The 15441-nt window shown below is 33.3% G+C and overlaps 1 protein-coding gene across 6 annotated transcripts in view; it reads right to left on the bottom strand.

Moving 5' to 3' along the window:
• Positions 1 to 13: 13 nt before the first annotated feature.
• WDR17 (WD repeat domain 17) overlaps positions 14 to 15441 on the bottom strand; it is a 92605-nt gene continuing 77177 nt past the window's right edge. For 3 of the 6 annotated variants that reach the window (XM_081047058.1, XM_081047053.1, XM_081047055.1), the window contains 8 exons: positions 14976 to 14996; positions 13215 to 13326; positions 11156 to 11297; positions 10768 to 10870; positions 9746 to 9847; positions 3528 to 3626; positions 3024 to 3207; positions 14 to 1434 (listed from right to left, as the gene is read on the bottom strand). In XM_081047058.1, the coding sequence (XP_080903184.1) occupies positions 1315 to 1434; positions 3024 to 3207; positions 3528 to 3626; positions 9746 to 9847; positions 10768 to 10870; positions 11156 to 11297; positions 13215 to 13326; positions 14976 to 14996 (883 nt within the window). In that variant the 3' untranslated portion in view covers positions 14 to 1314. The remainder of the gene's footprint in view (positions 1435 to 3023; positions 3208 to 3527; positions 3627 to 9745; positions 9848 to 10767; positions 10871 to 11155; positions 11298 to 13214; positions 13327 to 14975; positions 14997 to 15441) is intronic. The other 3 variants (XM_081047056.1, XM_081047054.1, XM_081047057.1) reach the window with 3 other exon arrangements.

The following is a 15441-nucleotide window of genomic DNA, read 5'->3' as shown; positions in this document are numbered from 1 at the left end:
TTTTTTTTTTTTTATAAAATGGAATTTAAGCCTCTAATGTCTTTTTGAGGAATTAGAAGTGGTTAATGTAATAGATAGGTACATAATATTGTTTTCTGTTTTCAGAAGCTTGTTTAAGAAAAATTTAAAAATATTTTAAATGCAACACGTTTAAAGATAACAAAACCCACAATTATTCTGGTTATATGAGCTAACTCTTTAGTTAGACAAAATCATCTATATTATAAAACATCTATATTATAAACAACTTGAGTATCAAAGTACTGTTCTTCCTAGTATGCACTCATTTCATAAATTTCAAAGTTAGAATTCTAGAACAATTGAAATACTTGCAGTTATACCTCATGCTTTCTTTAAATAGCTTTATTCTTTTAATATTTTAAAAACCTGAACTTATATAATATATCCAAAATTTCAACTAACATCCTATTTACAAATAAATTTATTTCAAACCAATTTTCATCAAATAAATTATGGGTTAGAGCTAATATAAAATGATTAGAGATTATGAAAATATTAAATGCATTATTCAAAACTAATACCTATACAAAGCAAATATCTTTTAAAATAATTAATTACCATCAAATGCAAATTCTCATACAGATTTGACTGCATTTTGTTTTTTATCCCCTATTTTTTTCATGCTTATTTAACCTATTCCTTTATAATCAGACATTTGAATTTCAGATAGAAACCTTGGTAATGTTTTCCTTTTTAAAAAAATAAAACAAAAGTGTTTTGACTGTGAATCCATTTATTGACATATATTAAACTTGTAATTGAAAACTTTTATTAAATATGAGCTAACACTAGTGGTTTACTAACATTAAATAGAGGACAATACGGATGTTTGCTAACTTGATGATCAGTCGCACTACACACCTTCCATTTTGATATTTTGAGATACTCAGCCATCGAAATATTCATTAAGTACTTACTATAGGGCAACAAGTACTATTCTAGGTGTTGCACTATTTTATATGTTTCAGTGTTTCAACAATATAATATTTGGGTAACTTTTATGGTGTGTGAAACTTTTATATGCCATTTTAGATTATTCAGTCCTTTATAATTTAAACATTACCTTCCTCCCAAATATGGCTATTATATTTTATAAAGGAGATACGTATTTTTCCTCAAAAGCATATAAATATTTTATTTTTTGAAGTTAAATGAATAAAATCAATTGTTATTCTCCATTTCCCCTTCTCCTCCCAACCTTTGGCTCTTGGACAATAAAGGTTAAATTAATTCTAACCCATAAAAGTTATTTTTAAAAAAAAGAAACAACTAAGCATGGAGTTAGACCTTCTATCAAAATGGATTAAGTCGTATTCCAGTCCCTAAAGGTGAGAACGGATTCACCTTTGCCCACATCAAAGCATCATTCAATGAGATAGCAGATTTTCCATCTTCAAGGAAATATACAGGACCCTGCATATAGTGAGAGTTGAGGAAAGACAAGATGAGGTTATAAATTCACATGTTTTTAAACTTCCAGAAACAGTCACTCTAATAAAAAATCACTGGCGACAGTTAGGTAATGCTGATAGGAAACCTTAAAATAAGAGAAAAATTAGATTTTTTGAACTGCCACCAATATAGAAATACTTTAAAATATCTTAGTGTTATACCCTGATGACTTTCAAAATAGAATTTTGTTTTATAAGCTGAATTCTTTAAATATAGTAGGGCTATCAATGACAATAGGTATTGTTAAGTTATTAATTACTACAAAGTTAACATTTTATAAAGGCATATATGCCTTACTAAATATACTTCACTATTTTAATCATATTCCTGGGAAAATTATTTAAGCCAGAAACTCTGAACATTTCCGAAAGATAAAAAATACAAAGCTATATATATATCTACGCAATTTAAAATCGCGCCAATCATGTGATTTACCAGCACATTTATAATTAGTTACATCAGTTATTTTGTATGTCAAGAGTAGTTCTGAAGAACTAAATGCAAAAAAACCCTTTCAAGCTATATTTCCCAACTCTTACAAGGAAAAACATAACTTAAAAACACACACACACACACAAAACTTATTTTCTTATGTTCTCAAGTTACCAGGTTTTTGACCATGATAACTAAGTTTACATTAGTTAGGATTTACATTAGTAGCAAGCTATTTCATTTATTTTGAGCAGATATCCCAAAAAATACCTTTCTCCATTGTCCTGGCATGTCAATATTAGGAATGTAATCAGCCACAATACATCAGAAATCTAAGAATCGCCTTAGTAAAGTGTGACTATTACTAGTAAGTGGAGTTCTTTATGTTCAATCTGGAGTCTCAATTAGCATTTCATGGGGATTCAACTTTACTTCATGGGGACACCCACAAATGGTCCCAGCTCTGAGATGACGAAGGCCTCTCTCTTTTCTGGAGATAATGGCCGTTCTGGGGTGCACTGGCAGGCCCTGACCTCATTCACCATCATTATGTTGATTATACTATTAAGGACCATTCTTTGGAAATTAGCCATCCCTCACGATTTATTCTAACAATTTTTAATCGCTGAAAAGCTCAGTAAGTCAATGCAAAAACATGCATAACATACCAATATAGACTATACACCCATCAATTTTTAATTGCTTTCTTTGTGTGTATAAACTACAAATGGACACTATAAAATTAAATTCAATCTATAAAGATATAAGAATTTGTAACTGTGTTGACTGTTGCTTTGTCTTCCTTATTTAATTTCCTTAAGAGTATACATGTATTTTAAAATATTTGCTACTAAGTATACATATCATTTGTTTTTTAGTATACCTATTACATGAATTGCTTTTATGATAATAGCACAACGAATATCTAAATTTGTTTTAAGGAGAGTCCATTTACACTAACTGTGGAAGCATCAGGGGAATATCTTCTCACTGGGCTTCAGGCCTCTTTAGAGGTACCTAATTTTATTCAGATTATGCTTCTTTTAAGATAACATTTCAAAAAATAATAAAACAAAAATGATGGAAATGCACAATTTATGCCTGCCATTAGGCTGTACCTGGATTTTTAATCCCGTAAGACAAGAGATGTGACTATCGGAATGACTGGGAAGATTTGATCCAGTCACATAATCTGGTCCAATAGTTCCTCTAAGTGGTTCTTCTTTTAGTTTCTTTAGCAAAGATGTATAAACCATTCTTTGTGACTCAGAAGGAGGTGTATATGGAGATTCTTCTGATGATCTATATTTTCAATAGACATTACATTTTCATTTTTGTAGAGTCATAGAATTATGAAGGTTTAGATTAGAAACAGTCCATGATGATTATTTAGTCCCTTTCTAGATGACATCAGATCAACTTTAGACTTAATTTACAGTAAAACAAAGGACTTTAAAAGGCAGAGAAGTTCAGCATTGTAAACTATTACTGAAGATATGCTTAACAAGGCAAGATTCATTACTTTGCTAAGATTAATAATGATAATCCACATTTTCAACAAGTTTGTCTATGACATTAAGTAATACCTGCTGTATTCCAATTTTTATGTCATATTCACTCACAGATTGATGGACTGTGCGCACACTCTCCAGGCATCCAATTCCTCAGAAAGGTGTTCAATTTTTAAAGGCACTGACACTTCTCGACGTTTTAATAGCTGACTGAAACATGTGAAAAAAAAATTAACTACTGACATCTAGGACAAAGATATCAAAAAAGCAAATTAACTTCAAAAAACTGCAATTTTAGATTCAACAATTATTGTTCAAAAATATATGTGTATACATGAATGTATATATATTCACGTGGATGTGAGTGAGTGTGTGTGTGTGTGTGTGTGTGTACACGCACATGCTTGTATATTTAGCCTTTAACTCCCTGGGAAGTCAAAGATGTTCAATAAATGTTGGCTGGATGACAGTCTGAGTAAATGGATGAATAAATGAACTGTATAATGCATGAAGAATGGTTAGAGAAGCCAAGCACTGCTGAATAATACCACATATGGCTACTGTGGGGTACAGTGCGTGTCTGTATTAAAAATGAACATTAGGAGTAAGAAAACAAGTGGGAGAATAGTAAGAGAACAATGTCAACAAGCAGAAAGGAATGGAAATGCTGTTTTCAATTCTTTAAAGACCGAGAGGTAAAAATAAAAAAGCAGCTATGACAGTGATCTGTCACATCTGTGTATAAAAAACTTAATTATCATTAATTATGAGTGTTTAGATGAGGAATTGCTAGTCCTTACTTCTGCAGTAAGTTACAAACTCATTATGCTTTTCAAGGAATGAGTTAATTGAAATTTAAAAGTAAAAGCTGTTTTGGAGATAAAAAGAAAAAGAACATAAGACCTTAGAGATGAAGAAAGCGCAAAAATAAACCTTTCTGTAATTTGCATTTTGTGGTTACTCCTGCTAGTTGTCATCATGTTGCTGGGACATGATAAGAATTGGTGAGAAAAACAGGGTATAAATATTGACCCACCCCCACACACATCTAACATTTCAGGAATACTATCTCAAATCAGTTAGTAGCTTATCATGTTTTTAACCTAAAATTATTGACAACGTGGCTAGCTCCAAAATGAATTCCTTAAAAATGACAGCTTCCCTGTCTACAATTTTGCACTTGACGTAGTACTTTATCCGCCCAGTAGTTTTGATGATCTAGTTACTATATGTAAAGTGTTGTTAAAGAGTGAGGAGGAAAACCAAGGTAAATAGGTGGAGGAAACACTGGAAAAATATCAGGGAGACATTACATGTATACAGGGTTACAAGTACGTCAGTTTGGCTGGAGTAGAGAACATACAGGAGGATACAGTGGGTGACAACCCAATTTTTGCGGATCTTTGATGTAATAGGTACGAGGGACCTAGAACATTACCTGTAGATAGAGGGGAGTCTTGGAAAGTGTAATACTAAGGAAGCGTAGTGCTTCAGGAAGACTGGCAATAGGAGTACCTAGTATGGGTTGGCAGTAGGAGACAGACAGAGATAGGGTGAGTAGTTGAAGAGCTAACAGAGGTGAGAGTAATGAAGACAAATAACTGTGATAGTACCAAAAATGAGAAAAGTGTGGATGTGGGAATTTACTAAATCATTCGATGTTGACAGTGAAGGAAAATACTTAATCATGACCCTGATCGTTTAATTCTGAATGACAGGAATACAATGGCACCATCCAAAGAAAGAGAGGACACGACAGAAAGACTAGGCTCGAGAAGAAAGATGATTTTAGTTTTGAACATACTGAGTTTAAGGCTGGAGTTTGGTGAGCTGCTGGGTATACACATAGGAGCCTGGAGAGTAGGCTATGCCTGAATCTAAAGTGAGTTATCTCCCTAGAGGGGACAGGTGAAGCCATGGAAATGGTGAGGTTTCTGAGCACAGTGTATAGACAGGAGAGAGGAGAGAAGAGGAGTGGATATGTAGGAAGAGAGTGAACTGGGGGAGCAGGAAAAAGGAAGAAGAGAGTACGAGAGAGAATGGCAGAGAACAACACTTTGGGGAATAGGATGGTGGTGGGTTGGGGAAATCAATATAAACAGCAAGGCAAGATGACAAAGATACAACTGTCAAAGAAGTAAGAGAAATTCTTTAAAATTAGAGAGTTCTTAAGTTTCTCTTTCTAAACTTGTTTCCCTTAACAAGACATTCTCTCAATTTCTCTCTCTTACAAATAAAAAGCCTTCCTTTTATTCTTGATATTACTGCAGGTGGCCATGTTCTCTTTCTTTACTTTCATTATTACTGAAGTCATAAATAGCTGAACATATTTCAATAAATAATATTTTAATTCCATTTGCTACATCCTTTTGTTCCTATAATATACTTTAACAGTTAAAAGTGGCTTTTGAATTGTGGTTGTGCTCCCTGCTTACAAACAGATTTTTTCCTTGAGTACCCTGATAGTATTCATTCTGGCTATTCCTCAGTCTGCTCTAAGGAGCAGACCTACACCTACACAAGACCTTCCCCTAGACAAAGAGATAAGTCAGGAAAAAGAAAGCTTTGATACAGTCCTATTCATTTATTTTTGCTTTTACTTCCCTTGCCTTTGAACTAAAAGTCATAAAATCCTCTCTAAGACCAGGTGCATAAGTTTGGTACCTATGTTTTCTTCTATGCATTTTATTGTTTCAGATCTTTGATCCATTTTGAGTTAATTTTTGCATATGGCGAAAAACAGCAGTCTAGTTTCATTCTTTTGCACATGGTTTCCACTTTTCCAAGCATCATTTATTGAAGAGGCTTTTTTCCCTCCATTGTGTGTTTTTGGCTCCTTAGTAGAAAATTATTTTCCCTTATGTATGTTGGTTTATTTCTGGATTCTCAATTCTGTTCTGTGTATCTGTTTTTCTGCCAATACCACGCTGTTTTGATAATTTGAAGGCAGGGAGTATGACATCTCTGGCTTTGTTCTTTTTTCTCAGAATTGCTTTGGCTATTTGGGGTCTTTTGTGTTTCCATACAAATCTGATGAGTTTTTATTCTATTTCTTTTTTTTTTAATTAAATTTATTGGGGTGACAATTGTTAGTAAATTTACATAGATTTCAGGTGTACAATTCTGTATTACATCGTCTATAAATCCCATTGTGTGTTCACCACCCAGAGTCAGTTCTCCTTCCATCACCATATATTTGATCCCCTTTACCCTCATCACCCACCCCCCATTTATTCTATTTCTTTAAAAAAATGCCATTGGGATTTTTGTTGGGGATAGCATTAAATCTGTATATTGCTTTAGGTGAGATGGCCATTTTAACTATGTTGATTCTTTCAATCCATGAACACAGGTATCTTTCCATTTCTTTGCATCTTCTTTAATTTCTTTTAATAACGTCTTGTAGTTTTCAGTGTATAGATCTTTCACATCCTTTGTTAAGTTTATTCCCAGGTATTTTATTATTTTTGTTGCAATTGCAAAAGGAATTGTATGTCTAAACTAAAAATATTCTGCACAGTAAAAGAAACTATCAACAAAACAGAGGCAACTAACCTAATGACAGACGATATTTGCAAACAACATCTCTGATATGGAATACCCAAAATATATAAAGAACTCAAATAACAACAATAAAAAAAAACAGTCCAATTTAAGCATCAGCAGAGGAACTGAACAGATACTTCTCCCAAGAAGACATACAAAGAGCCAATAGATACATGAAAAGATGCTCAACTTCCCTAGCTATTAGGGAAATGCAAATCAACACCACAATGAGATACCAACTCACACCTGTTAGAATGGCTATTATCAAAAAGACAAGTAATAAATATAGGGGTGCATAAATTTTTTTGAATTAACATCTTGGATTTCTCTGGATAGATACCTAAGAGTGGAATTACTGGGTCATAAAGTAGTTTCATTTCCAATTTTTTGAGGTACCTCCATAATGATTTCCCCAGTGGCTGTGTCAATCTGCAATCCCACCAACAGTGCACAAGGGTTCCCGTTTCTCCACATCCTCGCAGTGCTATTCACAATAGCCAAGATGTGGAAACTATTCAAATGCCCATTGGTAGATGACTGGTTTAAGGAGTTGTGGTACATTTATACAATGGAGTATTACTTGGCTATAAAGAAGAATGAAATCTTACCATTTGTAACGATATGGATGGACCTAGAAAATATTATGCTAAGTGAAATGTCAGACGGAGAAAGACAAATACCATATGATCTCACTTATATGTGGAATCTAAAGAATAGAATAAATGAACAAACTAATCAGAAACAGTCTCAGAGATATAGAGAAAAAACTGAGGGTTGCTAGATGGGAGGGGGGTGGGGATGAGGGAGAAGGTGAGGGGATTAGAAAGCACAATCAATAACCACAAGATTGCCACGGGGATATGAAAGTTTGGGAAATATAATCAATAATGTTGTAAAGATTTTGTAGGGTGTCAGATTGGCATTTGTCCTATTAGGGAGACCACTTCAGGGACAGTGTAGATGCCTAAACACTGCTCTGTGCACCTGAGGCTGAAGCTGAATACCAATGAATGTCAATCATAATTTAATATATATATGGTCACAGGAAGTGGAGTACAGCGTGGGAATAGAATCAATGGAATTGTAACAGCTCTACACGATGTCAGGGGCAGTAGATTGGGGAGGGGGGTTATCACTTTGTGAGGGGTATAAATGTCTAACAATTACATTGTTTTGTAAATCTGAAACTAAAAAACTATGTAAGTAATAACAAGTGTTGAAGAAGTTGTGCAGATAAAGGAACCGTCATATACTGCTGGTGGGAATATATATTGGTATAGCCCCTATGGAAAACAGTATGGAGGTTCCTCAAAATATTAGGATAGAATTACCATATGACCCAGCAATCCCTCTTCTGTCTATCTACCCCAAAAAATCTGAAAACATTTACCTGAAAAGATCTATGTACCCCTATGTTCATTGCAGTCTTATTCATGGTAGCTAAGACATGGAAACAACCAAAGTGTCCTTCGATAGATGATTGGATAAAGAAAATGGGGTACATATACACAATGGAATACTACTCCGCCATAACAGAACATGAAATATTGTCATTTATGACAAAATGGATGGATCTTGAGATTATCATGCTAAGTGAAGTAAGTCAGACAAAAAGCTGAGAATCATGTGATTTCAATCAGATGTGGGGTATAAAACTGAACTCAACAAACGAACAGGACAGACAAACACTCATAGACACGGACACAGGTTAGTGGTTACCAGAGGGTAAGGGGGGAGAGTGGAGGTAGAAAAGGGCAGAAGGGTTCACATATAGGTGACAGAAGAAGATTCGACTTTGGTGAACACACAATGCAATATACAGATGATGTATTATACAATTCTACCCTTGAAACCTACATAATTTTATAAACCACTGTCACACTGATAAATGTAATCAAAAAAAGAAAGCTTTGTTTCTCCGAATGCTGTGACCCTCGCAAATGGAACTCAGAAAAATTGTTTACCCACAGACTTTTAGCATTTTTAGCAGGTACCTTCCCTGCCACTTATCAAACCAGTAGACTTGGTTTTTTAAGGGGAGGCACTGTGAATTTTATTTCTGAGTATAACAAATTTTAAGCATAATGTGTGAAGATCAACAAGCTGTTAGGAAATAGAAGAGTTGGGCAAGTATGTTATGCCAAAACATAAAATAGTTACCTGCTACTCACAATCCCCCTTTACTTTGCTTTTTTTCTACTGTAGAGACTAGGAAGCTAAAATACTCATTTTCTCATCTTTTTTTAAAAGTAGAGTTCCATAGTTCAGGATATGGGAGTTCTAGATGTGGGAGGTAGGTATACCATCCTAAGGAGGACTTTCCTTCTTGACTCAGATGGCTTTGACCTCTGTAGTGTCTGTTCTTTTGCCCTTACCTCTCTCTCCAAAAGCTTAGGATGTAGATACAGTACACAGAGGGTTAGAAGTTACCTGGTAACCATGGGAAAGTTGAGCAAGAGGGAAGAAATCAAGAATGGCAGTCAAAAGAAGGGAAGAATCCAGGTCCCTGACAGAATCCACGAGCAGCTGTAACTGCCCTGGAATGCTTACCGGAAGTGTCCTGACACAAGATAACTAAACCTAGCATTAAAATTTCTATGACTTACAGCCTAGTTCACTTCTAATTAATATAGTTTATTGCTGTTTTGTTATAAAGTACATGCTGAGTGAATAAATGGATGCATGCAGTATGTATTTGGTGCCTTCTATGATACACGTGGAAACTCACCATCTTAGTGAAAGGAATTTCTCTAATTTCATAATAGAAGAGAACTTGTTTTTACCTTGTATACTCATAAAGTGCTGGAACAATGCTTTGGTACTGTCTTCTGATAGCTAGTAATGCACCAATGTAACCACACAATATGAGTAATTCATTTCGAGCTCTAAAAGAGAATATATTTATTTTTTAATTCCATAATTTGAGGAATAGAACATTGCTCTCATATTTAGTTAATGTACTTGTATCTCTATATTTGAATGGGTGACATTTATAGCAAACTGTTTAGAAAATTTTCTAAACTTGAAGATGTTTTTATTCATCCATTAACTCCTATTCAGACATTTATGTTATAACATAAATTATAATTTAAAGTAAAAGTTTTAAATAATATTTAACTCTGCTGTCTTGTTTTTCTCTATTCTCGGCTGTTTCTTCATGAACCCTCTCCTTCAGGGGCTCATTTGGTCAGATGCAGGAATTCCTGGCATATTGTGTACACTGTAGGAATGTCCACTACATTTCCTGCTGGGGAAATTAGCCAAAGTTTTGCATGCTGTGGCATCATCTTTTCCACATGGGCACTAAAACAAAAATAGCTCAAAGCCTCTATCACAAGTTATACACAGTCTCTGGGGACTTTAGTTACATGGATAACAATGTCCTTAAGAGATACTTGCTTTCAGGGATGGTGTCTAGTTTTTACTTTCTAGCACTTGCACTTCTTTCCCCCAACTTAGTATGCTTTGCATACAATGGATATTTAATAGGGATGACCATTAGCTTCTTGAGGACTTGAGGCCCCAAACCACCCAAAAGCTTTGGATTACCTCTGTTTGAACCAGGATTTTATGTGTGTACATACACATATATAAATATACACACATTATATATTAGTAAATAGGACCACTAAGATTTATTATTGTTTCAAATTTACCTCTGTATTTTTTCTAAAGGTTATAAGAAATAAACACATGGGCATCTATCTGTCCAAAATAATTTTATTTCTTGATCTAAACACCAAAAACAATATAGCCATTTTGAAACATTACAGTTTGTTACGTATTCTAGAAAAAAAGTACTCACTCAGTACATGTATGCAAGAGTAATTTTTCAGTACGAATATAACTCAATAGGTCAAGAACAGGATAAATGGTATCCAAAGTCCAATTTGAACTATTGATGTATTCTGGCAAAATAAAACCAAATAAAAGATTCTCTAAATAATAGCATTAAGACTTGTTCATCCAACTTTTAACCTATGTAATTCTCTTCTGGTCAGGCCTATCTTTGTCTTTATTTTCTAGATCACAAGTATTTGCCTACTGACCGTCTCTCAGGTACTGATATCATACAACCAGCAATCATTTTCCTTTTTCAAGTTAAGATGGCTAGTGCTTGCTTTTAAGTAATATGAATGATAATATCAAATAAATAAATAGATTTTAAATTATACTGTCAACTGAAAACTTACCTTTGACGAAGTCAATACCAATAGGAAGCGCTTTCTCAGGTTCTTGACTTAACAAGTAATACTTTATAGCTTCAAATATGTTGCCATCTGCACGGGCTGTCTCAGCTAACTGCATACATTCTTCTACTGTGGGTAGCTTGCACTAGAAAATAATTGGTTTGATGACAATATTACTAAAATTTATAGGGATAAAAGCAACAGTGTAAGTACTAAATATATCCAATATACTTATGTGTTTTTCTTATTAAAGTTGTTCCAAGTAGTGAATGAAATAATTTGTATTAAGAGAATTATACAGAAATGTCTTTAAGATATAGTAATAACAGATAGGGTAATACCTAATGGGATTTAGTCAGTAGTTTTCCAACACACAAATACCTAATAAAAGAGATGGAAGTAAATTGTCTTGTTGTGATATTGGAATTAGTGCCCATAAACATAATTTAGCAAAAAATGCTGATATGAGTTATTGTAGAACAAATATGCTGACTAGAGTCAAAAATTACATTAATGTAGAAAATATATAAGATACACTCTTACGTGTTCTCTACATAGTAAATTAATTTCACTTAGCCTTTGAAACAAAGCAACTTCATTTAGGGCAGAAAGGCAAAAAATATACAAGCTCTAAAAATTTTCAGCATTGACATTCTGAAATGACACAAAGTGGAGATTTTGGGCCTATGAAATTTCATTACTGTAAAATGAAAAACAATATTCCCCATTTCCTCAAATTATTTCTTTTTTCTGATAAAACTGAGTCTACTCCTCCCTCAGGTAAGTTCTGCTTTCAGAACATAGCAAGAATTAAGCTATCTTTTATAACAAATTCTATCATGTTCATGATGCTTAAAATTTAAGTGTTAAGTTTGTTGATTTGCTTCTAAGCAACATTTATAAGTAGTTTAATGCTTTGTCTCTCTCATCAGTCTTTGGCAACCACTGAGACTGTGCTTCTGCTGTAAAAAGTGTTTTGTGTTGTGACTCCAGATGATGTGATTCATACACAGTAAGGTCATCATCTCTTCTCCTTTGCGATTTGTCACTTTCTTCCCTTTTCATTTTTCTTTTACATCCCCTTAAGTAATTAAGATCGTTTATTCAATGTATTTATGTATTAATGAATTTATTTAATAGTTTCATATTTTCCGTTGTTTAAAAATTAGGTAAATTGAATATTTTAGATCACTCAAACTCTTTGTCAAAAGAAAAAAATTACAATGAATTACATTAAAGGAGCTCTCATGTATATGACATTTCACACTGTTTCCCCATCTTTATTTACTAAATGCCATTTATATACCGAGCAACTACTATGTGTTGGCACTATACCTGGCTACATAGAAAAAAGTTTCTTCACTTTGATATATGCTCAAAAAGTAGAGGAAATAAAAAAACCTGAATCTGAATTAACCTTGTGAATACCACCTTCCCCACCCTGGTGATTCCCTGAGACCCCTGCCTCAACCACTCAACCAACTCATGTACCACATACGGCTCTTTCATATCAGCTGAGTCTATGGGCAGCCATCAGGTTGAAGCAGGCCTCAGGATATCTTGGGTTTTTGTGCAGCTACCCCAGGCTCAGCACTTCTGGCAGCTGTCCTTGCTCTGTTCACAGCGTAGTCTCTCCCATGTGCCTCCAGGTCCAGCACATGGAGTGACCAACAAGAGATCACATTGTAGCTCCTACCAGGTAGTCCTAGACCAGTCACAATGAGTGGCTGACCTTGGCCTGCACTGGGGTCCCTCCCAAAAGGCCCCCAAACCAACATTCCTGCAGGCCAGCTTCATACTACAGCAGAGCACCACCCAATTAGCCCCACAAGTGGCACACCCAAAGGGCGGTCTCAGCAGGTACCAGAGCTCATTAGGGTGAATACAGCTTTGCAGAGTAAGCCCCCTGCAACATAGCCTGTAAGCTTGTTCTTCTATTTACAAAAGAGTCCTAAAAGAACCATATGTTTATTTGTCTGCATGTATCTATTTGCCCAAACCTAAAATTAGTTACACCATAGCAGTGCATTCCAAACTAGAATACTGAATATCATCAGCATACCTTTTCATGAAGATCATTTATCTCTTCTGTACACCCTGGGTAGAAAGCACAGAGTTTCACTAAGTGTAGTTCATTATCAGGAATCATCAGGAGAAGATCGGCTGCTAAATTCCTGGTCACATAACAAAAGGGGAAACTTCAATGAGGAAGAATAAATCTAAAAATAACATTTAGAATTATGTCAAAGGAGCAAGACTCTTAGTATACCTTCCTTGCTTTTCTATTTACATAAACAGTCCTAATTTCCTATTTAATTATGCAACTCTTCTAAATGTAGATTACAGAAATCAAAGGGCATGAAGAAAAAAAGGTATTGTGAAATTCCTCAATATTATTTAAAATTTAAACTGAGTCTTACATATTTATAACTAATTTTGTTATTATAGACTAATTCTCTAACGAAACTAAGTAGTATTAGCTATGTTCTATGAAGTGATTTATAAAGCAAACTTGTGAAAGCTAACTCTCATCAACAATGGACAACTGTATTAACCAGCTCATTAAAACCAGTAGAATACTTAGATATTAAAATATCTAAGTTTAGATTTAGAATTTTGGGTATTGTGCATATTTCGTAAACTTTAGGTGGAAAGCAAAAACAGAAATGTAGTTTTCTGAGTTATTTTTAAAAGATTTAGTCAATGAAATAAATAATTTGAAAATAAGGCATATAAAAACTGTATAGACAGAACAGCTTTACATTAAAAATATTTTTTATAAAATTCTTTTTTATAGTTACTGGATGAACAGTTTTTGGTTACATGAATCATAATTAAGAAAACATTAATTTTTTGATAGTTCGAGATGTTCTTCTTTAATATTCAAGAAACTGATATATACACATTCAGTATGACTTTAGAATAGGCAATATTTCAAATGAGAATTTATGGGTATCCTGTGGACTGTGAGAGTAAAACCCTTCTTCATTAACTTTGTGAAGCCTTCACTAACTGGTCATTTATATAAATAAATTATTTTTGAAAACATTAAAATATATTTAATCAAGAATATAGTGAGTATAGAACAAGAATTGAGATAATTTGTGTGTCAAATTTTCTGTTATCATGGGCAAGTAAGACTTTGACTGTTTTTACTAGTTCCAAATTAGAGTAATTCATCTGTTCTTGCTATAATATGAATGGCATAATGTTTTCTGATTCTAACATTTAATAGTAGTTTTCAATAATGTCCATGAAAATATAGAAATTACTACTTGCTTTTATCACATATAGTATAAAATAGTTGTGCCAAAATTCTATTCAAACTTCTATGAACTACAGACAAAAATATGACTTTCTTACTGTCAAATTATATCTGGATACAGTGAAATTTAATGCCAGCTAAGTTTATTCATTCTTTAAATCACTACTTACTGAAAATTCAGTATACCAATTAGAGAAAATGTATATATAATAAATGTGGTATGGACCAACCAAACAATCTAAAACTCTTTAATTTCACTACCAGAGCAAGCATTTTAATTTGCTTAGCTGAATTAGCTGTTATTTTATATTGTAGAAAGCCACAGTTCATTTTTTATGTAAGTATAAAATCCTGAGTTCTTTTGTACCTAGGTAACAGGGACTGGTCTCATTACTTTGTAGTTAAATTTTCTATACTGTAAATTATATAAATGAATTGGCATTCTGTAAAACAACAATGTGAAAACAGTTAATGATAATTTCTTAATATAGAGTTGGTATTATAACAAAATAAACTATACAATTTTAATTAAAGTTTTTTTCTAAAACTAGATAATACCTGTATCCAACAGATGGAAAACTAAAAAGAAAATAATTTTGAATATCAATACTATAAATATGCAATGAGAACGAAGAAGAAACAAACTTTAATCAACAAATATAAAAATGTGAAGAATTCTTGATTTATACAATTATGAACATTTTTTTGAAGTTATGCTTCTATCTTAATTTTGTTTTTAAATTTGTGGAGTTCTATTAATACTCATGAAAATTACAGATTTCCCTAGGAAATAAACCTCATCAGCATCATATATTTCAGAATTTGAACTTTATCCTCGTTTTTGGTACACATATCTATGGATATAAAGGAAAAAATCTTGGGGGGAGTTACAGGGAAACAAAATTGTTTTATATTAAAAGCAACTAAGACATATAGTCAGTTGAAAGATTTTACAACCTGTTTTAAATTTAATATTTATTTCTGTTTTGCTTATTTTAACCTTTGCTTTTTAAAAAACAAATCA

The sequence above is a fragment of the Rhinolophus hipposideros genome (assembly GCF_964194185.1).
Source record: "Rhinolophus hipposideros genome assembly, chromosome: 4".
NCBI lineage: Eukaryota > Metazoa > Chordata > Mammalia > Chiroptera > Rhinolophidae > Rhinolophus > Rhinolophus hipposideros.
Note: the sequence above shows the minus strand (reverse complement) of the source record. Positions and strands in the feature narration are given on the sequence as shown.